A 24669-nucleotide genomic window follows, 5' to 3' on the forward strand; every position below is an offset into this window, starting at 1 on the left:
CCAACATTCCCCACCTCTCTCGCTCACCTCTACCTAGCATTACCCCATCACCTCAACAGTGCTCCTGTGACTGTCTCTCCCTGCCACCAGCCAGCATGCTGCCTCGCTCTTCCTCGCCGGCGCTGCCTCAGTCCCTGACTCCCTGCAGCATTTTTGTCCGTCGCCGTCAGCGCTGCCATTCATTCTCACAGGCAGCCTCGTTCCCGCTCCCCTTTGCCGCGTCCTCCGGCTCTCTCTGATGCACTTCCTGTTTAACAGGAAGTGCATCAGAGAGAGCCGGTCGGAGGAGTGGAAGCGGCAAAGGGGAGCGGGAACGAGGCTGCCTGTGAGAATGAATGGCAGCGCTGACGGCGACGGACAAAAATGCTGCAGGGAGTCAGGGACTGAGGCAGCGCCGGCGGGGAAGACACAATTAAGCCCCGCCAGTTCGCCGGTGCGACTCGTTTGGGGGGGCAATGCCCCCCCTCGCCCCCCCCCCAATCTACGCCCATGCTCCTACTCTTATATTCCAGAGCTAGAAAAATTGAATCATAAAAGATCTACAGCCACTGTTCCAGGAGGATCAGCTACTGAAAGAGATATTCCCATCCCCACCAGTACTGGCCTTCTGAGAGCCACTCAACTTAAAACACAAACTAGTGAAAAGCAAGCCCGATAGAAACTCAAGAAGAGAGTGGCATACATCCTTGAAATATATCTAGCTGCAAAGAATGCCAACACATTTCACAGTATCCCACAATCATTCACAAAGGAAAAATATTCAACATAAAGGAATCCTTCACATGCTCATCTTCCAATATGGTATATATCATTCAATGTAAAAAGTGTGAAGCAGGGTGCTATATTGGAGAAACAAGCCAGATTCTAAAGATGCGATTTAATCTAGATAGACAACAAATGCAAAATGCCAGTGCCAACCAGGATGGCACTTCTGTGGGACAGCACTTTACCAAAACACTGTATCAATGATTTTATGGTGAGAATACTAAAAGTAAACTTTAAGACACCCCAGGAAGTAAGACCTTTGGTCAAAATGACTAAATATTTTGATACCCAAAAGACAGGACTTAAGAAAGATCTGGGTTTTGTAGCCCATTATAAATCATAAAATCTACTGCTGTGTCACCTTCATATCTACCATCCATCTCTCCCTGTCTCTCATCCACCCACCACCCCTGTTTTTCACCTAACCCACCCCACCCTCTTCCTCTCTGTGAGACCGTCATTGAAATGCCTTGCCTTTGCGTTTCAGTTATATATACTGATGTTTGCAACATTTGCTTATTTCTGATCTGAAGAAGAAGGGTTAGCTTCGAAAGCTAATCAAAAACTGCATTGTTAGTCCAATAAAAAAAGGTATCATCTTATTTTCTTTTATCTGTTTTGTTTTATTTCTATTTATTACCTTAATCCTTTACAAACTGCCCTCAGCCAGAGTTGTCTGTTGCTAATAAAGTTGGTTGAGGTTCTCTCAGTGTCTGCGTGCTTTGATTGGTGGCCAGCTGGAGCTTCGCACTCTGATTGGCCAGCTCCCAGCCACTCGCCTGTGCCGGGCCTGTACGGGTGGGGAGCAGCGTGTGGCAGTGCTGAGCCTGAGTGTTGGCTGTGGTGGGGACGGTCTCGGGACAGGTTTTGCTTAATTATCCGGTAACAGGGCTTCTTGCTAACGTAATATGTTCCGTCGGAAACTGCAGGCGTTAGATTACCACAATCCCTCGGGTTTTAACTGCAAAGGTGAGTGGCAGGGAAGGGTCTGGTTGGGTGTAGGGTGTGCGCCAGAGGAGGCGCTTGGGTTAGGCCGTCGCCACCGCTGCTGCTTTAGCGGGATATTCGTTCCTCGGAATCGTGTTGACCTCGCTGGTGGTTTTTGCAGCTACTCGAACCGCATTCCGCGGTCGAAGGCAGGGTCTCTTTGGGTACTTTCCTGTTTTGCGTGTCAGTAGTAGGCTTCATAGCTGGCAGCAGTAAGAGCAGTTGGAAATGGGGGCTCCCTCTGTCTGGCCGGTCATTTATCGGTGGCTTTTTGAGGGAATAGCGAATATAACTGTTAAGTATATGAATATAAAACATGCCTTCAGATGTCTTTCTCCCCCCCCTCCCCCCCCCCCCCCCAAGAAAAAGATGTTGGAAATTTTAAGTGAGACCTAATACAACAAGATCTGTTTCCTAAAGGTTTTCACTGTTTTCGATCTGTGGAGAAAAAAGTTATAGGAAATATTTAAGACATGGGAATAGATGGGAAAAAGCAAGGTGGTTGTGTCAGAAAAAGCTATAGGAAATAAGGTTATGTAGCACATGGGAATAGATAGGAAAGAGTAACCTCGTTATTACAATTACAGTGTTTGCCAAAAGAGGCGTGGGCACTAATCAAATTATGTGTATTAATATTTAATATCTGGAAGAAAAAGCCTCAGAGTTTTGCAGGTATCTTAAAAGTTTAACCTGCCACTGTCTTATCTACTGAAAAAAAATTATTTTTTAATTGTTTTTCTCAATCACCAATATACTTATAAAACAAGGACTTATTGCCTCTGCCACATATACTCCTGTTTCGCTGTGCCTGAACGGCTGCTTCAGGGGCTAAATGACTTTAATTCCAAAGTTCTCTCTGAGTTGAATCAAAACTTCCTGAGCACTTCCAAGATATTAAATATGGATTAGTACTGTTACTATTAATGCAGATATTGTCCTTTTCTTCATCTGGCAGAAGACTTTGCTTTTTAACTATTAGTGGAGTCTTAACTTTCCTTCACTGGTTATACTAAATATATACATGTACGTTATCTCTTGATGTCTTATCAATTGGTAAAGGTCTGGAATTTGTCATATACCATTAAGTAAGAAGTAGAAATGGAAAGTTTAGGAATAAATTGAGAACTTATGATTACATTTTTTGTTAATGTAGTTTCCCAGTTCTTTTACTGACACTTCTTATTGTGATCTCTGTTTAACTTTTGTGGTAACTATGGAATATAAATATAGTATTGGTATTGTAAGATGCTTATTAGTGATGGGGTTCATAATTATATTGGTCCTTGCTGTCTAGTACAGCAACTCCTCAGAACATAGCTTATACAAACATGTTAGAATGCTTCATTAAAAAAAAAAAAGTATAGATAATAGCAAAAGGGTCTGTATACTGCTTCAGAGATCTCAAATGAAGATGGTTGTTGGTGGGGTTTTTTTTTCCTAATGTGTATTTCTTTTGTCACAGATGAAACTGAATTTAGAAACTTTATTGTTTGGCTGGAAGACCAGAAAATAAGACATTACAAGATTGAAGATCGAGGGAATTTAAGAAATATCCATAGCAATGAATGGTCAGATCATTATGGAAAGGTAACTAATGCATGTTTCATGTTAAGTGGAGGAGTGGCCTAGTGGTTAGAGCACCGGACTTGCAATCCAGGGGTGGCCTGTTCAAATCCCACTTAACCCTCCATTGCCTCAGGTACAAACTTAGATTGTGAGCCCTCCTGGGAGAAATATCCAGAGTACCTGAATGTAACTCACCTTGAGCTACTACTGAAAAAGGTGTGAGCAAAATCTAAATAAATAAGTTAATTCATGTTAACTAATGCATGTTTCATGCTAAGTCTAATTCTTTTGGATTTGGTCCAGAGGGCGGGTAATAAAATGGTTAGTGATCTTTATTATAAAACATATGAGGACTGATTTAAAGACTTCAGTATGTATACTTTGAAAGAAAGGCAGAAGATGGAGATATGATAGACTCTTAAATACTTCTATGGCATAAATACACAGGAGGCGAGTCGTTCAACTGAAAAAAGGTTTCCAGAATGATGGGGTATAGGATGATGGTGAAAGGGGACAGACTCAGAAGTGAGTAATCTAAAGGAATACTTCTTTATGGAGAGGGTGGTGGATGCGAGGGCTGGTCTCCTGATGGAGGTGGTGGAAACTAAGACTTAATTTCAATTCAAGAAAGCATGGGACAAATACATAGGATCTCTTAGGGAGAAGAGGAGATAAATGGTATAGATGAACAGACTGGATAGGCCATATGACAGAGGCTTCCCAAAGAGAGGGTTGAAAACCCAAATGGGATAATGACACTGTCCTGAAGTATGTAAGCATGACATTACAGCGCACCTCAGCGGCCTGAAAAAGATGGATAAGGGCTTTTGTATGGCCTTTTATTTACCTATGCCATTTGATATACCGCTTCTTAACCTTAGCATAGGCAGCTGTCATTTGCTGTGAAAAAAATTGAAACTTGGATAGTTAAATGTTGTAGTTGCTATTGCAGATCTTATTGAATTTTCTAATGGTTTCTACACTTTGTTGCTGCAGATACAGAAAGTGCTAGGTGTTCATGCTTTTTAGGTTTTTAAAATGACTAATGGCTGTGGGACTAGATATCCTCAAAATATGAGTTTGCATATTAGTTGACTGTTCGCTTCCATTTTGTTTGGCGATTTAGATTTGTGAAAGATAAGTTCATTTATCCACAGAACATGTATTGGATGGACAGTGGTAACACAAACTGTCCACTCCCCACAAGCCTGCTGTGGTATGGGAGTGGATGATTTTTAGTTTCCATGTCTGTACAGCCTTTGACTTAGACCGAGACTTCCAACTATGGAACCACTAAATAGCTTTCAAGTGGTGATAACCTCTTACCACTATTGACTGAAGCTGAGTTTGAACCAGAGATCTAGAGGTGAAAGACTTGTAGCTCTGAGGTTATTCCCTTGAGCCAATGTGTCTTCATTACAAACTAGTTTCTCATGTTTGTGTCCATAATACAATATTTTCTTTCTAGAACATATTTCCATAGCAGTTTTTAGGTCACAAAAGAATACGTGAGCAATGAATATATATCTCTTGTGTTTCTTTCTTCCTCCTGCTCCTTCCCCCCCCCCCCCCCCCAAAGTATCTTACAGATGTGAACTGCCCCTTCAGTGTACAGGAACGACAAGAATCCATTGACTGGCTGCTCGGCTTGGCAGTTAGGCTTGAATATGGTGACAATGGTATGAAAACTAATGGAGTACAAGAAAAAAAGTTGGGCCTCACCGAGTAAGACGTTAGGATGCAACACCTTTTAATAGGTGTTGCATCCTGTCTTACTCGGTGAGGCCCAGATGCTCAAAACTCTGGTGCTGTTTGAAACAGTTCTGTAAAAATACTGCTGGAACAGCGCAGAAAAACAACTCTCTAATGCTCAGTGCTAATGAGATTCCAATGTAGGTGCATTCATAGCGTTGAGCATTAGGGAGTTCAGCGGGAGGATTGTGCTTTGCATATGCACAGAGGAGTTCTGAGATAAGCTCAGCTCCTGTGAGCATGCACCTTGCAAAACCTGAACATGAAGCACATATTAACATTTGTTTTCTGTGGCTTAAATGTGTGTTGAATTTTTAATTTGTGTATGTATGTGTTTTGTTTGGACGCTTATATTTAAATGCAGGAAACAGACACCAATGTGTGCTTTCAACTTTTGGGTCTGCTGTTGCTTATATTAGTTTCTCATGACTAGAGCTTAAGGGCTTACATGAGCTTCCTTCTGCTTTCAAAAGCAATCAAAACCGGCAGATTTTGAAGAAAACCATGAGAAGCCCTCTCTTCCAGCATCCTAACCCGTGCTCTGACCTGGAGTTATATTTGCAGCAGTTAGGCGGTTTTGTTTTGGACGCTCATTTCTGAGCATCGGGGAGGAATACAAAATGATCTCATTTTCATGAGCTTGACTACATTAGCATGCTACTTGCTTTGTTTGTCTGCGTGCTCGTTCCCATGCTTCAGGCCTCTGAACATTGTGCGCAGGTAAATAGAGGCACTAGTCCAGCGCTAATGGCCTCTAGCACCCACGTTTACTTTTGAGCATCGGGGCCTGTGGTTTTCTGTGTTGTCTGGAAAAATGATTTTTAGACTTAGACTCATGCAACTGTATTAAAAAAAAAGTTCTATCATTATGGCTGTATAAGAGCATTTTCTTTTTTCCAGCTAATAAATACAAGAATTCTACACCAACTAATGCTGGGAGTGTACCGAAAGATTCTGAGACTCTGGTAAATTTAGATGGTAGGTTGTTACCGTATATTGAATTCTCTTTACAGTGATGGTTTTGCAGGCTAGAAATTGATTATCACATGCTTATTCAAGCTTCCGCATGCATGGGGAAGTTGTGTGTGCTTTTCTTTACTGACACATTTGTTTCCTATTAATGCTCTAAGAATAATCTTGTTGACTGTGCAATCATGTTTAAATTGTTGGATGACTCTTCAAGCAGGAGACAGAATATCTGTTGGTGGCTGACTGTAAAATGTCATCAAGTCCAATTAACAGAATGAAAAGCTGGAATACAGCTGAGTTTTTGGCATTGGTTTTTATGGTAGAACATACATATTCAAGAAACCTTATGTCTTATAAACTGTCTTCATTTTATTTTTTCATTTGCTATTACTTATGTATAATTGTGTATAGTGCTCATTCTCAATGCATTACATCGGCCATGATTGGCTCTTGGGTGTTATTACCAAGAGCCAATCATGGCCGGTGTAATGCATTGAGAATGAGCACTATACACAATTATACACAAGTAATAGCAAATGAAAAAATAAAATGAAGACAGTTTATAAGACATAAGGTTTCTTGAATATGTATGTACTATAGTAAATACAAAAAACGGAAATATCAGATAACCCAGTACTGAGTTGTGATTGGTTTTTATGTCAGATATGCCAAAATATATTTAAATAACAGCCACTTTTGTTTAACAATTTCAGCAGTTTGTTCACATGAACAGTTGAAATATAAGGATGGTTGCCTGTTGGCAGTACAGTTTTTAGGAATCTCTGACGGTGCTGTATTCTGTCAGTCTATAAAAACCTGGCTCCTTGTGCTGAGCCTTATTGTGGGCCTGCTATCCAGAATTCACTGGGTTATTGTTACTGTATTTTCCTTGGTGTAGAGATGTGTATTAATAGCTGGGAGTGTTAATTTCTAGCTGATTTTCTTTGAGATTTTGTTTCCATGTTCAATGTGAATTTTCTTCTTTTTTTTTTTTGGGGGGGGGGGTTACTTTTAATGGAAGTTCTCTAAAGTATTAAAAAAAATTAGTATAGCATTTGTAACTTGATTTTCATCATTGTAGCAATTATGTAGGGAGTGGTTTACATTTAGTTACGTACTAATTAGATATAAGTTATGTTGTATGCTGTTCCTTGCTCCCATCACAGTGGTGAAATGTTTGAGGCCCTTTTATTAAACCATAGCATGCGCTAAATGCCACGTGGCCCATAGGTATAAAATAGGATATGCAGCATTTAGTGCACACAAGCCTTAGTAAAAGTTTCTCCCTGTAAAATAAAAGCAAGCAGATTCCACCCTTTTCCTATGTATAACACAATGCTTTCCCAGATTAATATTTAATGAAAAAGATACTCTTAACATAAAGATCTGCCCAACAAACTGGAGTAATTTCTAACATAGGGACCAAAAACTAAAAGCATTAGTGTGAACAGCCATATTTTAGTATGTATAGGTTGCAAAATAATTGATCATTTTGACTGCTGACCTATATGCGAGTCTGCCATCTATCCATGCTGGTTCCAGTATCTTCCCTTCCCCCTCTTCCTATTGTCCACATGCTCATTCATACCTGTTCCCAGCCTCCAAAGTGGTTTCAGCACTGGTGCAGGGCCTTTCTTCTGTAATACATTTCCTGTCAGGCAGAGGGCATGATCCAGCAGTACGCCTGAGTGCAGGTCAATAAAGGAAGGCTGGGAACAGGTATGAATGAGCGGGGTATGGGAATAGGGAGGAGAAGGGGAGATAAATGGAACTGGTGTGCGTGGTTATGGAAAGGGCAGTACACGGACAGTAAGGGGGAAGTATGGAAGTGACTTGTTCCGGGGCAGAGGGAACAGGGAACCAGCGGAGCCGACAGGCGTGCAGCTGCTCTCTGCACCCCTCCAGCGGTGTGCACCTGGGGTGGGCCGCCCCCTCCGCCCCACCCTTGGTACGCCGCTGCTAGTAGAACACAGTAGATAATTGTATTTCCCATAACACCTAATGCATCAGTCCAATGGCTATCCTTGGTCAGGGTTTTGCAATCTGTAATGAATATATTTATTTGTTAATCCCATTGTATTCAAATCCTGTTAGGAATAGCCTGAAAACCTGACCCCTTGGTGGCCCAGGGATCAGGAGTGAAGAACACTGACCTAATGAACTTTAATAATAATAATAATTCTCCTGCCTCCTCCAAGGCTGTGTATAGTAAAACCACTAATAGCACAACCCATAGAATGCCAGCAACCCAAGGTATGCATAATCAGTGTATCTAAAAACAAGTCGCAAAGTCTTCCCAAAACACCTAAACGTTAACCTACAATTTCCACAGACCTTAATTCAGACTTCCTAACTGTGGCCCTCATGTTCAAAGCTCTGGCGCTGAAGTGAACAGTGCTTGTCCATACTGCAGGAACAGCGCAGAAATGTAGCCCTTAGTTCTCAAGAGCTAATGGCATTCAAATTATATACACAATGTGAGACCTTAAGGGGAGGAATGTGCCTGACACATGTGCAGAAGAGTTTCACAGTAAGCGCAGCTCCTGTGTGCATGCCCAGTCAAACCCTGAAGTGAAGCACCCATCAGTGCCATTTTTCTGCGCATTTCAAAAAATGTTTTCACTTGAAAGCCTTATATTTAAGCACAGAAAACAGGCACCACTGTGTACTTTCAGGTTTGCTCGGACTCACACACATTTGTTTCTCAGTACTGGCACATAAGTCTTGCACAGGCTTCCTTCCACTTCTAAAATAAATCCAAACTGGCAGATTTTAAACAGAAAATCATAAATCCTTTTCTAAAATTCCACCCCTCCCCCCCCCCCCCCCCCCCCCCCACACACACACACACAATGGCAGCTCCGAGCTTGGCGGTAGGTTTAAGAGCATGGTTTGTTTGTGAATTCTTCTCTGAGTTTTGCAAGGGCATAGCGAATGACCTCTATTTGACTACATTTTAAATACAATTTGTGGCTATCTTTGGTGCACACATTTCCCTGCATTAAAACCCTCGGAGCATTCTGTGCAGATTAGCACCAGTGCTAGTCCAGCGCTAATCATCTTTAATGCCGGTGTTAGGTTCTGGAGACTCCACCACAAGAAGAAGGGCATTACCATGGCTTTCTAATAAGAAAAGGCTTGTCACATATAGAATAGAATCCCAAAAGTACTAATCCAGCTGCTACTTATATTTCAACGTTACCAAAAATTGATATAATGTGCTCATAGTTTTTTCATTGGACTTTCACAGACTGGTAGGAGTAGCTGTGTCCATGCAGATTATTGCATATAACTATGCAAAATATTTTTTTCAAAGCCCTTTTCTGTGCCAAACTAAAGAGTAATAGCATAAATAAGCTTAGTTTAAAATGATCACTGTTTAGTTGGAGCACTTTATGGCACAGAACAAGTTTGTATTTGATGATAGTGTTCTATGTGATTAAGAAAAAAAAAAGTGCTTCACACTTCTGTACTCGGTCTCTTGGAAGAATTTAACAATATGTATTTTTGTTTTAAGTCACTAATCCTGATTTTAAGGCTGGGGTGTTGGCATTGGCTAGTCTTCTTCAGATCCAGCGACATGATGATTATCTGGTAATGCTGAAGGTGAGTAGTATTTTTCTCTTTTGGATTCTGTACTTGCAACATTTTTTTTTAAATGGCCATTTATTCACAAAACTAACTTCTTTCTTTTGTAATCTTACTGTGTTGTATTCCATCCTCTCCCCTCTCTCTCCTCATTTCACTAGCAAAGTTCTATATGTTCTCTTCATTTGCAGGGTAAAGATAATAAAAGCTAGTTCTGTGAGGAGTTTATTTCAGCTGGCTGTTCCAGGATCAGAGTAGATGTGTGTCTGAATTTTGTTTTAAAATCACAGTGATGATTCTTGTCCTCTGATAGCAGAGAGGAGCTGTGTCTTTTATGGCTTACAGTGAACAGTATCTCAATTCCTGCCTGTCATGCTTGTCTTAAAACAAGTGCTAATGGAGCCCAGCGTAGCTGCACACAGGGGGTACAAATAACAATGGGAAATAGAGAGTGGACTTCAGAAAAAACAAATGAAAACCAGATGTTCACCTCTCCTTAATCCATTTATACATAAACTCAAAAACAAGATAGTTCTGGAGTCTCTACTCAGTGTTCCAAGGATTACACTAAGCCTGATGACTTCGGATTAGAGAATGACAAGGGGACAAAGTTTGTCTCTGTCCCCGCAGGCCCTGTCTCTGTTTCCTCATTACCCCCTCTCCCAAATCCCTGTGGGCTCTGTCCTCATTTGCAGAAGCCTTGAACACTTGTGACTTTAAATTTTTTATTAAAGTATATCACAATGCAATAATAGCAAGCATTTCCGATTTTACTTTTACTACTAATTTGTGTTCTGATATGGGAGGAAAAGACCTCAGAAGCTCAGCCTGTGGAGTCTATTTCACCACAGTAGTTGGGCGAACCTCATAGGTCTAAAAAAAAAAAAACCTGCTAGACGTGCCTATGTGGTCCTGCTTCAAGAACCACGTAGGTACTTCTAGCAGGATTCTTTGACAAAATGGTCAATGGTTCAGCTCCCAAAGAAGCAAACTGTGAAACGGAGGTGCTCTGTTGAGCTAACTGTAAAAGCAGCTATACACTCAGATAAGTGCCATTTAATGTCTAAAGATAATATTATTGATAAAAAGAAGCAAAGCTTAAGTAGTATAATCACTATTTGGAAAGAAAAAAAAACTTTTTTTTTTTTTTAGACCTATGAGGTTCGCCCAGCTACTGTGGTGAAATACAAACTCCACAGGCTGAGCTTCTGAGGTCTTTTCCTCCCATATCAGAACACAATTAGTGATAAAAGTAAAATTGGAAATGCTTGCTATTATTGAATTGTGAAGTACTCAGGCAGCCAGATTAATTTTCAATGTTATTAAAGTATAAAAAGGAACAATATGCTGTGCAACTGTTTATAAATCACAAATAGAAAACAATAAAAATGAGCAACTACTCTTCTAACCCCCAACAATAGCTGATTTCTACTACCCCAAGGCATCCTAATCCACCCTATTAAAATGTCCAGGGGTACAAAATACAACCTGTTTTGTATACCCTAGCGGGGGCGAAATATGCCCTATGAAGCACTGTTATGATTTTTTAATCTGTGGATGAAAGTCATCATCAATCTCAGGATTCAGTCTAGCTCTCCTGTCTTCCATAGTCCTTCCTGCAATAGAAGTTGTCTTGGTAATAGGAATGCATAGGATCCCCCATGCAAATTTTGCTAGTTGTGGCCAACATGGTTGCTTGTTTTTCCAAAATATCGTCTTCTTTTTTTTTTTTTTTTCCCCCCAAAAAATCAAAATATTGTCTGCATCACTCAAATATAACAGTCCCGTTCATTAACGTGCTTCAGAGTAGAAAATGACTTGGGGACAAAGTTTGTCCCCGTGTCGTTCTCTCTCTACATCGGATAGTAGTGGCTCTTAACACTCCACAGACCCTTTAACGGGGGGGGGGGGGGTGTTCTCTCCCCATACTCACACACATTACAGTATTTGTAACCTGCTTCCCTTCTCTTTCCCCAACCCCCCCCCCTCAAAAAAAAAAAAAAGGATTACAATTTTCCCACCTTAACATTTTGTGTCTAGTGCACACCAAGTTTTCACAGCTAAGAAGTTTGTGAATGTTGACCTGTTTCTTTTCGAGATTATATAGATAGATCTATCTATCCAACCTCGGGATTGGCTGGTGAAATAGATATTCCCCAATCTGTAATGCCGACACATTGCTGCACAGCTGTGTAAAGGAGGGGGAGAGTAAAACTGGCGTCTGTTTCTATTAAAAAACAAAATAGAAAGGAAATGTTGTTTCTTTGCTTTTTGGGCTTGTATTCTTGGCAGAACAGCTCAAATTGCTTACATGCTGAATAAAGTAGAGGAGATAAATACAATTGATTGGGACCCGCCTGTTCTGAAATGTATTTTGTGTAGCTGACAGGAAGCAAAGAGGTGCATCAATGACAGCTGAAGAATTTTGATGAGACCAACCATTGGCAACCAAGGGATTACAAATGGCGGTCATTTTGTGATATATAAAATATATTCTCTTTTACTGTCAAGTGACTTCTCCCCCCCCCCCCCCCCCCCCACACACCCCATTTCTATTAAACACAAATAGCAAAATGTTAGTTCCAGTGGGTCTTTTAGGACCTCAATTGCAGTAACCTGGCTGCAAGATATCCATTTTGGCCCATTACCCTGGTGTGTGAGAAGGCTCTCTTTCAAGGAGCTGGCCCTTCATTCATATCCATGAGGCAGGTAACTGTAAATGTGATTTCTCAGCTAATCTTGTTTTTTATACGGGACCTCTCTCTGGATTCCATCTCTAATAACCCTTGCCTCGGCTGCTAGATAGCACCTACCATTACAAATATGATACTTAAGTCTTCCAAATGTTTGGAATTCAGACATTGTTCTCACAAAAGTATTTCTGTTAGTTCAGTTAGAAGGAAGCATCCCTGTATCCTTTAGGTGCAAGGTTGACCTAGATCTGACATTCCTAAAGATGGAATAGGCTAGCTAAAATTCACATCCCTAGTGTGTCCTGATCTGTCTAGACATATGGGACTAAATTCTATAAATGGTGCCTGAAAGATTGGAGCTGGGGGGGAAGAGCTTGATGCCATTCTGTAAGTACATAAGTACATAAGTAGTGCCATACTGGGAAAGACCAAAGGTCCATCTAGCCCAGCATCCTGTCACCGACAGTGGCCAATCCAGGTCAAGGGCACCTGGCACGCTCCCCAAACGTAAAAACATTCCAGACAAGTTATACCTAAAAATGAGGAATTTTTCCAGTCCATTTAATAGCGGTCTATGGACTTGTCCTTTAGGAATCTATCTAACCCCTTTTTAAACTCCGTCAAGCTAACCGCCCGTACCACGTTCTCCGGCAATGAATTCCAGAGTCTAATTACACGTTGGGTGAAGAAAAATTTTCTCCGATTAGTTTTAAATTTACCACACTGTAGCTTCAACTCATGCCCTCTAGTCCTAGTATTTTTGGATAGCGTGAACGGCCGCTTCACATCCACCTTAAAGTTAGGTGCTGTTTATAGAAATATGTTTAACACTGGGAACCGTGACATTTACACCAACAAAGCCTTGGTATAAATCCCCATGCCTAAGGTAGGTGCAGGTCCCCGTTATTCTATAGCACACACACATTGTGGGAAGGCCCCTGATCTGCTTATGACTGTGCCCCCTTTTTGGACCTGCATGTAACTTAATTCCAATTAGCACCAATAATTGCTTGTTAAGCCAGTTATCGGCGCTAACTGGCTTCAATTAAATTGTGTGTGTGCAATTTTTAGTGACTTTTATAGAATTTGAAGAGATGGATTCTTCCTCCCACTTTTGCTTCAGTTTTCTCTACTTCCTTTACCTAAGGTTTTCCAAAACTTTTTTGGTTACCACAGAGGCAGTGGGTTTTCAGAATATGCATAATATGCATGAGAAATTTAGCGTGCATTGTTGACACAGGGTATACACATCTCAATGTATAATTCCTTATGCATATTCATTGTGGATATCCTGAAAACCTAACTGCCTCTGAGGTCACCAGGATAGATATAGATTTTAGATTTAATTAAATCATGTCTTCAAAATGCGCTATTCATTTATTGCAGTGTATTAACCGCCTTTATGAAGATTCCCCCGAGGCAGTGTACAGTTTAACATAAAACTTACAGTTTTGTTAAGAGCATAAAAATTGTAGTGTACTGGGGGGGGGGGGGGGTGGACTGCTGAACTGGGAGGGGATGGAGATGGTGGTGCGAACTCGTAGTGCCTGTGCTTCAGACGCGTCGTGGCTTCCCAGGCAACACGGTGACGTCACTGGAAGGCTTCAGACATTACGAACCGGGCTTCAACTTCCTGGCAGCTTCAGAACGTTGGAGGTGCAAATTATTATAGTAGATGTATAACCTCAATATCTTGAATGCTGAATCCCCAAAATTGAAATTCTTCATCCATATCCAGTGTTGGCCAGCATTTTGCCAGGCTGCTTCAGGGTTCCTTAGATACATTTTTGGTTTAAGGTTTACTGCATCTGGGAATGGTTAGCATGAGTACTAAATGGCTACCACAGTCGTCAAAGTTGCTGCTTTTGAGAGTAAACAGGAGAGCCCTAAAAAGGTTGCATTTTTATTGGATCAGTAGTGAAATACATGGATTAAATGCAGGTGAATTGCCTTAATGTTTTAACGTTTTAAAGAGAACTTGCTGTTCCTTCACTCATCCAGATAGCTTTTAAGTAGCACATGGTGGTTTATACTAACCATTTTACTTTTGCTGACCCTTTTGTCTGTTTAAGCTTCTACTCATGCCAAATGATATAAAATTAAACTTTTTCTGGAATATTTAAAATATGGTGCATTTGCCTCATTATATGTAATCATTTTTTTCTTAACTATGGGCCCCATTTACTAAGCTGCGCTAGCGTTATTAGTGTGTGCTGTTTAGGCACCCACAATATTATGGGCACCTACACAGCACATGCTAATTTTCTGCATGCACTAAAAACACTAGTGCACCTTAGTAAACAGGGCCCTATAATTTGCTTACATATATATTCCGTCTATGTCTGCTTACTAAAAAAGCATTTCTGACTTTTTGTGTGTTTATAAAAAAGTCTTAGTACTTTCTATGACTTGTAGTATTGAAACTTTTTTTTTTTTTTGTCATTTTTCAAACTTGCAGGCAATTCGTATTCTAGTTCAAGAGCGTTTAACTCAGGATGCTATAGCTAAGGCAAACAAATCAAAAGAGGTAAGTAGATCCAGTAAAGAGATTGACACTTGCACTTGTTCTGTGTTTAACTTTCGGAGGGTAACATCCAATCTGCCTGTAAATGGAAGTCTTCAGATCTGATAACCTGGACCGGATGAATTTGTAACCAAAAACTAAAATTATTATAGTTCTCACCTATTGTCTTTCATCCAGTGCATGTAACCTAAAAGTGATCGGCTCATTCATGATGTAGTTTTAACTTTTTTTTTTTTTTTTTTGGTACAGTAACTTTTAGAAATAACTTGACATGGAGGAGAAAATTACAGATCTAAACCAAAAGCTCTAAAATGGTAGGACATTCAAGCCAAGCAAAATTAAGAGAAAAAACTCACAATTTCCCACAATAACACATACAAATAAAACCACTCAGCTAGCAAAACATATGTTCGAGTAAATAATCAGACCACTATCAATTGTAATTCTTCTGTTTATAACAGATCTTTCTGTCTTGGTATCAGGTGCATTAATTGAACCTGCAGCTTTTAAGTCCCACCTCAGTTCAACTTTCAGGCACATAGAGAATTAACTTTAACAACCACTTCTCACAGAACAGTCCTGCAAAATTATGTTTATTCTTGGTTAGTTTACTATTATGCTGTTAATAAAACTGTGTTTTATGTTACCTGCTGTACACCATCTTGGGTGAATCTCTTCATAAAGGTGTTTAATAAATTCCAATAAAATAAATGGACATCATAAAGTGATTTTTCTGCTGCAAGCTGATGCAGTAGTCAAATATTAATTTTATGCTACTTAAATGGATGACTTTTTGGTCAGCTGTGGAGTACCCCTGCTGTGCCCCCCCCCCCCCCCCCTTTTTTTAATAAGTTGACAGGCATGTTATAAGGATTTTATACTACCATTAAAATCATATTTTACTACAAACCCATATTATAAATAAGCCAACTCCACTGCATAAAATGGGACCAGCAGTAAAATAACACACAAATAGTAGCTATAGTCATAAATGACAAATTAAAAAAACATTATATTATGGTTGGTGACAGTATCGATCGCTTTAGTACTTTTAAATGCTGACCCATATTCTTATCTAAAATGTCTTTGTTTTGTGTGTATAGATCCATAAAAGCAATTTCTAAAAGCTATTTACCCAAGTAAATGGCTTCTATGGAAAGTATCCCCTCTCCCTGTGGATACAAGTACACTCTGATGGATCTTTGCGTTTGTGTGGCTGTGAGGGCCTATTGTTCAGCTGTTCCTTACCACCTCCTAGATGATCACTTAGTCTACTTAAGGGCTAAGCTGGCCCTCCTGGGTATCTCATATATCAATAAACTGGCTTCTGTAGTGCTGAACTTTAACATTTTAGGTAGGAATTAAAAAGAAGTTCTGCTCCACCTCAACCTAGTGTCCACTACAAACTGTTGCTTTCCTTTGGTTGCCACCACCAAGACCCCTTTTCCAAGTGGCTCAGAATCAGATAACACTTCTGCATCTTGGCATTTAACAGACAACCCCCCCCCCCCCCCCCCCACCCCCCGGTGCGTGGGCCAGCCCAGCCGTTCAGTAATTGTACTGTTATTGGGATGTTGTCCATAAAGATGACATGGACAAGCCTGCAGAGAAAAGCCATACTGTTAGTCTACAAAGTGATCCCTTGGGGGTTCAGGCAAGCTCCAGCATGGTCAGAGACTTATATCCAGACTTTCATTCCCCTTTAATAGTAGTAAAGCATGCAGGCACTGGATTCAGATGATCAAGATGATGGCTGCTTCTGGGTCAGACCGTCCCATGATTTAGTATATTTGAAATGATGAAAGCATGGACAAGTGTCACCCTGTAGCTCATTGGTTTTCAACAAGTACTTGGGACATACCAAGCCAGTCAGGCATTCAGGGTAGCCACGACGCCTGAGAGATCTGTATACAACAGAGGGGAGTACATTCAAATTTCACATACATAGTCACTGTGGGTAGCCCAAAAACCTGACTGACTGGCTGGCCGTATTTTGAAGACTGGTTTGGGAACCACTGACTTAGACTACATTTTATGAAGGTAGGCATGTCCTTTTTAGATAACTGTGTTAATGTTCCTCCTCTTCTTTTAAAGGGGTTACCAATTGCTTTAGACAAACACATCCTCGGTTTTGACACTGGAGGTAAGAGTCCATTTTGTATTTGTGCATTTCTTCAGTTTTACTTTCTTGATCTTTTGGTAAGAGTACATGAAAAGGTTGCTTCCACTGACTTTTGTGACCAAATTTTTTGTTAAGCCTTTTGAGTGAGTTACTGTTAGCCATCTTAATTGTATGTGCACCATTCATCCCCTGGCCATGCTTCTGCTGTAGTTTGGAACTTAGTACCACCAAGAGCAAAGGGAAGCTACTGAACTTTTGTTAAGGAAAATTAAAAGCTGTATAATGAATTTTGATTTTGTGGAGCCTTGTAGCTGGTTAATAAGATCATGCCATAATTACTTTCTACCTTGAATAGTTAATGTTTACTGTATCCTAATATCCACTTGTAGCATAAGTTCTTTGCAATGAATAATTCTTTCAAGAATCAGTAACATACAGAGTTGCCAAACCTTACTCGCTACCCTTTGTTCCCTCTTTAAAGGCATTGTGTATGGAAGATACCTATCAGACCCCTAAAAAAAGAGTAAACTTCATGCTTCAGCAATCATAAACCACTTCTCTGATTGCAATCTCTGTACTGTGGATCACAGCTGGAATTGTAAACCCTATGGCTACAGGCCAGCTGTCTGCAGTTTAAGAAAAACAAATTACCCCCTCAATGTACAGGCTTTATTTAAGTGACTTGAATATAGAACAGCATTTTATATACTCCTAAAATTGTCCTGGCATGTAGATGTAGTAAAGTAGGTCCTAAGAAAACATTGTGCCTAGTTTTATATAAAATACTTATAGGTGTTCCTGAGTGTGGAAAATGGGCACAGCCAGGGGCAAGATTGGCACTTTTGCATGCATTTTATAAAATATGTGCATAATCTCTTCCCTTCTTGTGTCGCATGCGCACACCTCAGAGCAGATACCTGTGTAGCACTTTTCCTAGGGGAGGTGATATTTTACAAAAGCATGTATGAGATCTTTATAAACTATGCTATGCTTAAGTGCCTTTCCTGCCTAGGTGCCCTGTCCATGTGTGTTGTGCAGAACATTCCAAAAACTTAGCATGTGTGGTGTTTTTGTAAGTTGTGGACTTAATATTTTATTAGCGTAAGAAGCCACTTTTACTGGATTATAGCCAGTTTGGGCAAGGAGTATGAGGTACTCTATAATTCTGACAAATGTTTGTGGAGTAGTGTTCCCAAGCCTGTATTAGTAATTCTAGACAGATGTTTCAGGATATCTGCAATGGTATGCATTGCAGTTTGCATATGATGAAGATCCAATATATGAATAGCTGTAATGAGTAGGTTTTCAAGATTTCTCATGCATATGGGGCTGCAGAGTCGCAATAGGACAGGTGTGCAAAATCTGGTTAGGAAGGAAGCAGTGCAAAGAGCAAGGGGAGAAAATTGAGGTGGTAGTACTTTTATTTTAGCTTTCAGCTTCTAGCTTGGTGAGAGATATCTTAATTAAAAGCAGTTTCAGTCAATAGCTTCCTGGGCTTAGTTTCTGCCTTAGTCAGTAGAGTACAGAGCCTCAGTTCTTCTGCAGCTGGTGCGCACACACTGAAATGCCATCTATGCTTTGCTGTTCTGATATGCCTGGTATATGTAGCCCATGTACCCAGCATATCAACAAATGGAACCATGTGCAGGAACTAGGTTCAGGAATTGACTGACTCTGGTCTTCTGCAAGGCAGGTGTCACACAGTTTTGGTACTGACGACATGATTGCCTTTGCATAATATCTAAGGGTATATTTTCCTTCTAATTCAACTAGATAGCATATCCACGGTGTCTCTCTCCTGCGGGTTATCCCGGGTACCCTACAGAATATTAATTTTAATTAAGAAAGATGCAGAATGTGTTTTTCTGTCTGTTTTAGATGCTGCTCTAAATGAAGCTGCCAGAATTTTGCGCTTGCTGCACATAGAGGAACTGAGAGACCTACAGACCAAGATTAATGAAGCTATAGTAGCTGTTCAAGCAATAATTGCTGACCCAAAGACAGACCACCGACTTGGAAAAGTTGGAAGATGAGAGTTCAGGATTTTTAAAAGCTTGTTGGTATGTAGTGTTAGATTGGAACTATGTACAGAACAGGCATGCGTTGTGAAAGCTCGTGTTACAGATTTGAGTCGCACAATGTAACTGTGAATGTAATGGTTCTTCAGTTTAATAAATGTGGAACATGTACACTAGTGTGTGTAGATCTTGTGTATACCCTCAAAGTGGTAGAAAACATTCTTGTTCTATGACTTGACTCAGCAGCATTCAAGGACAGTTTTAAATTTTACAATAAAAGCACTTTTGCTTTAGTGAATGTTGCTTCCCAGAGGTGAATGTACCAAAAAAATCGTTGGCTGATAGTAGGTTCTAAAACTCTCTTGAGCCATTAGAACAGTAGCTTGATCCAGTCGCACCCGGCTGCAGCAAAATTTCTCTAAGGTTTGCCTGTTTGTGGTTGATAACCAAAATCTGCAGTAGGGTAGACACCCCTGATGGTATAGATAGTGTGAGAAGGGACCTAGCAAAGCTTGAACAATGATCCAAAATTTGGAAGCAAAGCTTGAAGAATGATCCAAAATTTGGAAGCTAAGATTTAATGCAAAAAAAAAAAAAAAAAAAATCAGGGTCGTGCATTTGGGCTGCAAAAATCCAAGGGAGCAGTACATTTTAGGTGTGCAGTACTTCTGTGCACAAAACAGCAGGACTTGGGTGTGATTGCATGTGCTCTTAAAGTAGCTGAACAGCAAAACAGCTGGGATACTTGGGTGTATAGGAAGAGCAATGGCCAGTGGAGAAGAAGGTGATGATGCCTCTATATACGTCTGAGACTTCATTTAGAGTACTGTGTGCAGTTCTGGAGACCCCGCCTTCAAAAAGATATCGGGAGGATAGTCTGTCCAGAGGGTGGTTATGAAAATTGTCAGTGGTCATCGTCGTAAAATGTATGGGGACAGACTTGAAGATTTCCATATGTATACTTTGTAAGAAATGTGGGCGAGGGGGAGGTGTGGTGGTGTTTAAATACTTCTGTGGCATTAATGCAGAGGAGTCGAATCTCTCAACTGAAAGGAAGTTATGGGATGAAGGTGAAGAGAGAGAGACTCAATCTGAGGAAATATTTCTTCATAGGTTGGTGAATTCATGGAACAGCCTCCTCCTGTTGGAGGTGGTGGAGACACTGTATCTGAATTCAAGCAAGCTTGGGACAAGTACATAGTATCTCTAAGGAAGAGGATGATATAGGTGGGCAGACTACATAGACCAAATAGTCTTATCTGTCTCTTTATTTTTTCTCTGTTTCTATTCAAAGGTTTATGCAGGAAGGGAGATTCTGAAAGCTCACATCCATCATCTTCTCTTAGTCACTTTTTAATGAGCATAGACATGTTGAATAATGGAATCTACTTAATGTTTACACATTTTATTGAATTGTTTGGGTAATGTAAGTAGTACTGTAACAAAGGTTAGAGCTTAATAACTGTTCCGGAACAGGGTTTCAACAGCAGCTGGGTCTAGGAGACACATTACAAAAAAAGTTACTTATAGCACCTTATTTCTAGTATAAATACTAAAAAATGCAGATTGTTCACAGCAATATTAACGCACCACGCTACCCCCTTGCGTATCCTTTAGTAAATGTCTTTGGAGCATCTTTTTAATTTTAATATTTTCTTATATAACCCTGTTACTATAGACAGTAAAACAGTTTTGCTGGGTGGAGGATGGGAAGACCAGACTAAAGAGGGAATGTCATGTCAAAAATGGTATGCTGTATGTAGTTGCCTGAATAAACCTAAGGCTGCAGCCTGGGGTAATGGCTAAAGTTATGCTTTTATATAAAAGCATACAACCTGCTCCCCCCCCACACACACATATATACAGTAGTTTAAAAAAAAAAGTGAGGTAAAAAGTCCCTTTGAAAATAGTTTAGTCATATAGGTCATTTTGTTTGCATTCAGTCTGTGTCGAGGGCCTTTGTTCCTGTAGTGCTTTTTTTTTCCTCTTTCCCCCTCCCCCCCCCCAAAAAAACCCCCTCTTTTCCTCTGTAAGATGACATAGGACAGCATTGTTCAACAAGTAGACCAACATCTGACTTTGTTTCTCTGTCTTTCTGTGGTTTGGTTTTTCAGCTTGACATCAATTGATTACTTTTACCCTAGAGTAAAGAAAGAGTCCACTTTAATAAAACAGGAAAAAAAACCACAGTCTGACAGTGATCGAAAGCAATCAGCTTGCAGATACTTCTCTGAATACGTTAGCCTGAATGAGAACATTTAGTGTCCCTTTCTAAAAATTTGGTTCTGGCCCTCTGTGGCTAAGAGTACATATGCTCCATCAGCATATGTACTCTTAGCAAACGAGGACATTGGGACTAGCTGGAGAAAAAAAGGCATCAAAACTCCTACCACTTCATCTAAATATTTTGCACCAGCCTATCTAGGCTGGATGCTAAGTGGTGTCTCACCTGAACGACAGTATGGCTGGACTACAGTTATTCCATATAGATGCGACCGCTGTTCTGGAAGATACTCATCTGTAATCTGGCCAGTCGCCTTATTCACAACTATAACTCCGTCCCTGGTAAGAGACAATAGTCTGTTCAGTACCCTCACAATAAAGGAAGATCAAAATGCATCACAAACAGGGTGAATCAGGGACTGTAGCATCCTGAACCAACATTTTGCATTGGGGGGGGGGGGGGGGGGGGGGGGCTTCCCCTCCAGCCCTCCTAACTTATCTTTACTGCTAAAGGTTGCAGCAGCAACAATTCACAGATGCGGCTGGCCCTAGAGCCTTCCTTAAGAGATGCATGCAGCCCTGCCAGACACAAGAAGGTGTGTCAGAGGGGGATGGGACACAGCAGAAGTAAGGCACCGGGCTGGTCACAGGCAGCTTATATGAATCACTGCTGGCAACCTCTAGGAGCAAAGACAAGTTTGTAGGCTTGGGCCGGGCGGGGAACACTGATTTTTTGCCCTTTATCATTGGTGTCTTGCGCCTGGGCCCCCCCCCTGAATTCAAATCATAGCGCCTCACCTCGACCTTGCTCTGTGTGAAAGAAGCACAGCGGCAGTCTGCAGATTGCCTCCCTTCGGGCCTTCCCTCCCTGTGTCCCGACACAGGGAGGGGAGGCGATCTGCAGACTGCCACTGCTGCTGCGCTTCTTTCACAAAGAGCAAGGTCGAGGTGAGGTGCTATGATTTGAATTCAGGGGTGCCCGGTGGTGGAGGGGACTGTGGCGCCGGGCCCTCCTTGGAGGCCCGGGCCAGGGGCATTTTGTCCCCCTGCCCCCCCCCCCCCCCCCCCCCCCCCCCCCGGCGGCCCTGTCCTGAGTTAGTGCCTTACCTGGTACCCTGACTGGTGAATAGCACTGACGCCAGCACATTGGTTTATCTTTAGGATAATTCTGCATGTTAACACAAGCAGCTGTGTGTTAGTACCAGCTGCACATTACAAAAAAAATAGTTTGTACTGGGGTCAAAATACTTTTTTTTTACCAAGCTCTAGTATACATTTAGTGGAATTGTGTACATCTATCTCCTGTGTTTTGTATGTTCAGTAAGGATTTAACAGGTTTCAAATCTCTTATTTAATAGTACAAGTCGAGCCTGGCTGAAACCAAAGATGAAAACAAAACTGGCCCTGCCCCATCCCCACCTCTCTTGAACCCAGCCCTCAGCAGTAGCCCCTAACTGGGCCTACTATGTCATTGTGGGTAGTGGCCACAGAAATGATCCCCCATTCCTGTGCACAGCTAGTTCCTCTTTCAAAATGGCTTCTGGGATCGCTAGTTACAGTCTCGTGAGACTGCCGCAGGAGCTCCCAGCAGCCATCTTGAGATTACTCCTGTTTAGGCTGGTTCCAGTCTCAATGGCCACTGGGACCTTCTGCGGTAGTCTCTGAAGCAATTTTGATTGAAGGTGTGGTGGTACCGGGCAGAGGCCACTAGACCACCAGGGTTTTCTTAAGATAGGTGGTGGACACAGTTCAGGCCCCCTGTGCAGCAGACACACTGGAACCTGCTCAGTACCTCCCGCACTCCACCCTGCCTCCCTCACTGGGGGTTGTCCTTTGTGTCTGGAGTTGTTGGGGGTTAGCCCCTTGTGTAGTGGGGGGGGGGGGGGTATGGATGGCCACTGGACCTCCAGCAGGCTGGTTTGATGGGTTCAGGCTTTTTTTTTTTAAACAGCCCAGACCTCTCAAACAACTTCTGTGGGAGGATTGAAGTACCCTGATGATTGAAGCTAATAACGTGCATGCTCTTAGCTTTGATCATAGGGGCGTTATTGCCCCATGCTGTTCTGTCCCTTTTACAGCATTGATGAAAACCCCCACGCTGTTCCGAACATCGGCCTCTGTGCTACAATGCAGTGCTGGGTAATGATGATAGCCTGTTAGGCCTACCGTCTCCAGTCTGTATGGTAGAAGTGATTTGAATAAGCAACAACATTAAAGGGGTAATTCAAGTTATCCTGTATCACACGTCTTCCGGTTCCATTAGGCAATATGCATTCCAGTTTCCTGGTTCCTTTAAAATAAAAATAAAAAAAAGTCAATATACAATATTCAAAGTTCTTTTCTCACTACCTTGGTAGTGAAGAGATTGTAATACAGGTATATTGAAAAGCAATAATACTGGCTTGAATGTTCCAGTAATAGAACTACAGTTTTATTTTTAAAATTTCTTGATTTGTAACCTGATTCTGTTTGTCTACATTTCTGCATTATACTGAAACCTAAAGCAATAGTCCTCAATTACAGCTATGACTTCATGAGCAAAGCTGAGCTTAAGACCTGCATACAGGCCTGTTTTTCCTCTTGGAAGGGGAAGGACTGGGTTTGGTTCTTCTTAATTTAAAAATAAATACATTTTTAAAAATGTGTGCTGCTGCTATGACAGTCAAGCTTTATAAGCTGTGGGCTCCAGAAATTGTGGGAAGGGAACCAAAGTGTGTAGTCTAGGGTACATGTCTTGACAAGTTCTTCAACTTAGTAAGCACACTGCACAAGGGCAACGAGCATGAAGTATTTTTTCACAGGGTGAAAAAACAAAGTCATATCCCAGACACTGGTTTAGTTTAGCAGTATTTAGTCCTTGAGGGCTGCTAGCAGGTCAGGTTTTTAGGATCTCCCAAATAGTAACATAGTAAATGATGGCAGATAAAGACCTGAATGGTCCATCCAGTCGGCCCCAGAAGATAAACTAATTTTACATGGTATGTGATACTTTATATACCCGACTTTGATTTGTCCTTGCCATTCTCAGGCCACAGATCGTAGAAGTCTGCCCAGCACTGTTCTACTAAAAGTTCTGAAGCTAACATCGAAGCCCCTTAAAATTTACACGGCAGCCCATCCATATCTATTCAGTTACGATCAGGGCTTAAACCATAGAAGTCTGCCCAGTACTGGTTTTGCTTCCCAATTACCGGCGTTGCCACCCAATCTTTGCTAAGATTCCATAGATCCATTCCTTTGTGTTTATCCCACGCATGTTTGACTTCTATTACTGTTTTCATCACCACCTCCCGTGGGAGGGCATTCCACGTATTTACCACCCTTTCCATGAAAAGCTTCCTGACATTACTCCTGAGTCTGCCCCCCCCCCTTTCAACCTCAATTCATGTCCTCTAGTTCTACCACCTTCCCGTTTCAGGAAAAGGTTCGTTTGCGGATTAATACCTTTCAAATATTTGAACG

General features: G+C 41.3%; 2 protein-coding genes across 3 annotated transcripts in view; one reads left to right on the top strand and one right to left on the bottom strand.

Annotated features, from left to right (window-relative positions):
• The first annotated feature begins 1548 nt into the window (after positions 1-1548).
• On the top strand, positions 1549-19157 carry RTRAF (RNA transcription, translation and transport factor). Its single transcript, XM_030214974.1, has 8 exons — positions 1549-1734; positions 3215-3339; positions 4898-4997; positions 5971-6048; positions 9557-9645; positions 14779-14847; positions 16939-16987; positions 18845-19157. The coding sequence occupies exons 1-8, from the start codon at positions 1674-1676 to the stop codon at positions 18997-18999; spliced, it is 726 nt and encodes a 241-aa protein (XP_030070834.1). The 5' UTR covers positions 1549-1673; the 3' UTR covers positions 19000-19157.
• A 1203-nt stretch (positions 19158-20360) lies between these two features.
• Positions 20361-24669, bottom strand: part of NID2 (nidogen 2) — a 105822-nt gene continuing 101513 nt past the window's right edge. For both annotated transcript variants that reach the window (XM_030214717.1, XM_030214716.1), the window contains exons 18-20: positions 23374-23497; positions 21434-21546; positions 20361-21124 (exon numbers count right to left, since the gene is read on the bottom strand). In XM_030214717.1, the coding sequence (XP_030070577.1) occupies positions 21120-21124; positions 21434-21546; positions 23374-23497 (242 nt within the window). In that variant the 3' untranslated portion in view covers positions 20361-21119. The remainder of the gene's footprint in view (positions 21125-21433; positions 21547-23373; positions 23498-24669) is intronic.

This window comes from Microcaecilia unicolor, chromosome 9 (genome assembly GCF_901765095.1).
Source record: "Microcaecilia unicolor chromosome 9, aMicUni1.1, whole genome shotgun sequence".
NCBI classification, from domain to species: domain Eukaryota; kingdom Metazoa; phylum Chordata; class Amphibia; order Gymnophiona; family Siphonopidae; genus Microcaecilia; species Microcaecilia unicolor.

Excerpts from the sequence above, each read along its gene's own strand:
- RTRAF (XM_030214974.1), top strand. The coding sequence starts at position 1,674 with ATGTTCCGTCGGAAACTGCAGGCGTTAGATTACCACAATCCCTCGGGT. Across the intron at positions 3,340-4,897 it reads GGTCAGATCATTATGGAAAG|TATCTTACAGATGTGAACTG; the intron begins GTAACTAATGCA and ends CCCCCCCCAAAG. Across the intron at positions 14,848-16,938 it reads AGGCAAACAAATCAAAAGAG|GGGTTACCAATTGCTTTAGA; the intron begins GTAAGTAGATCC and ends CTTCTTTTAAAG.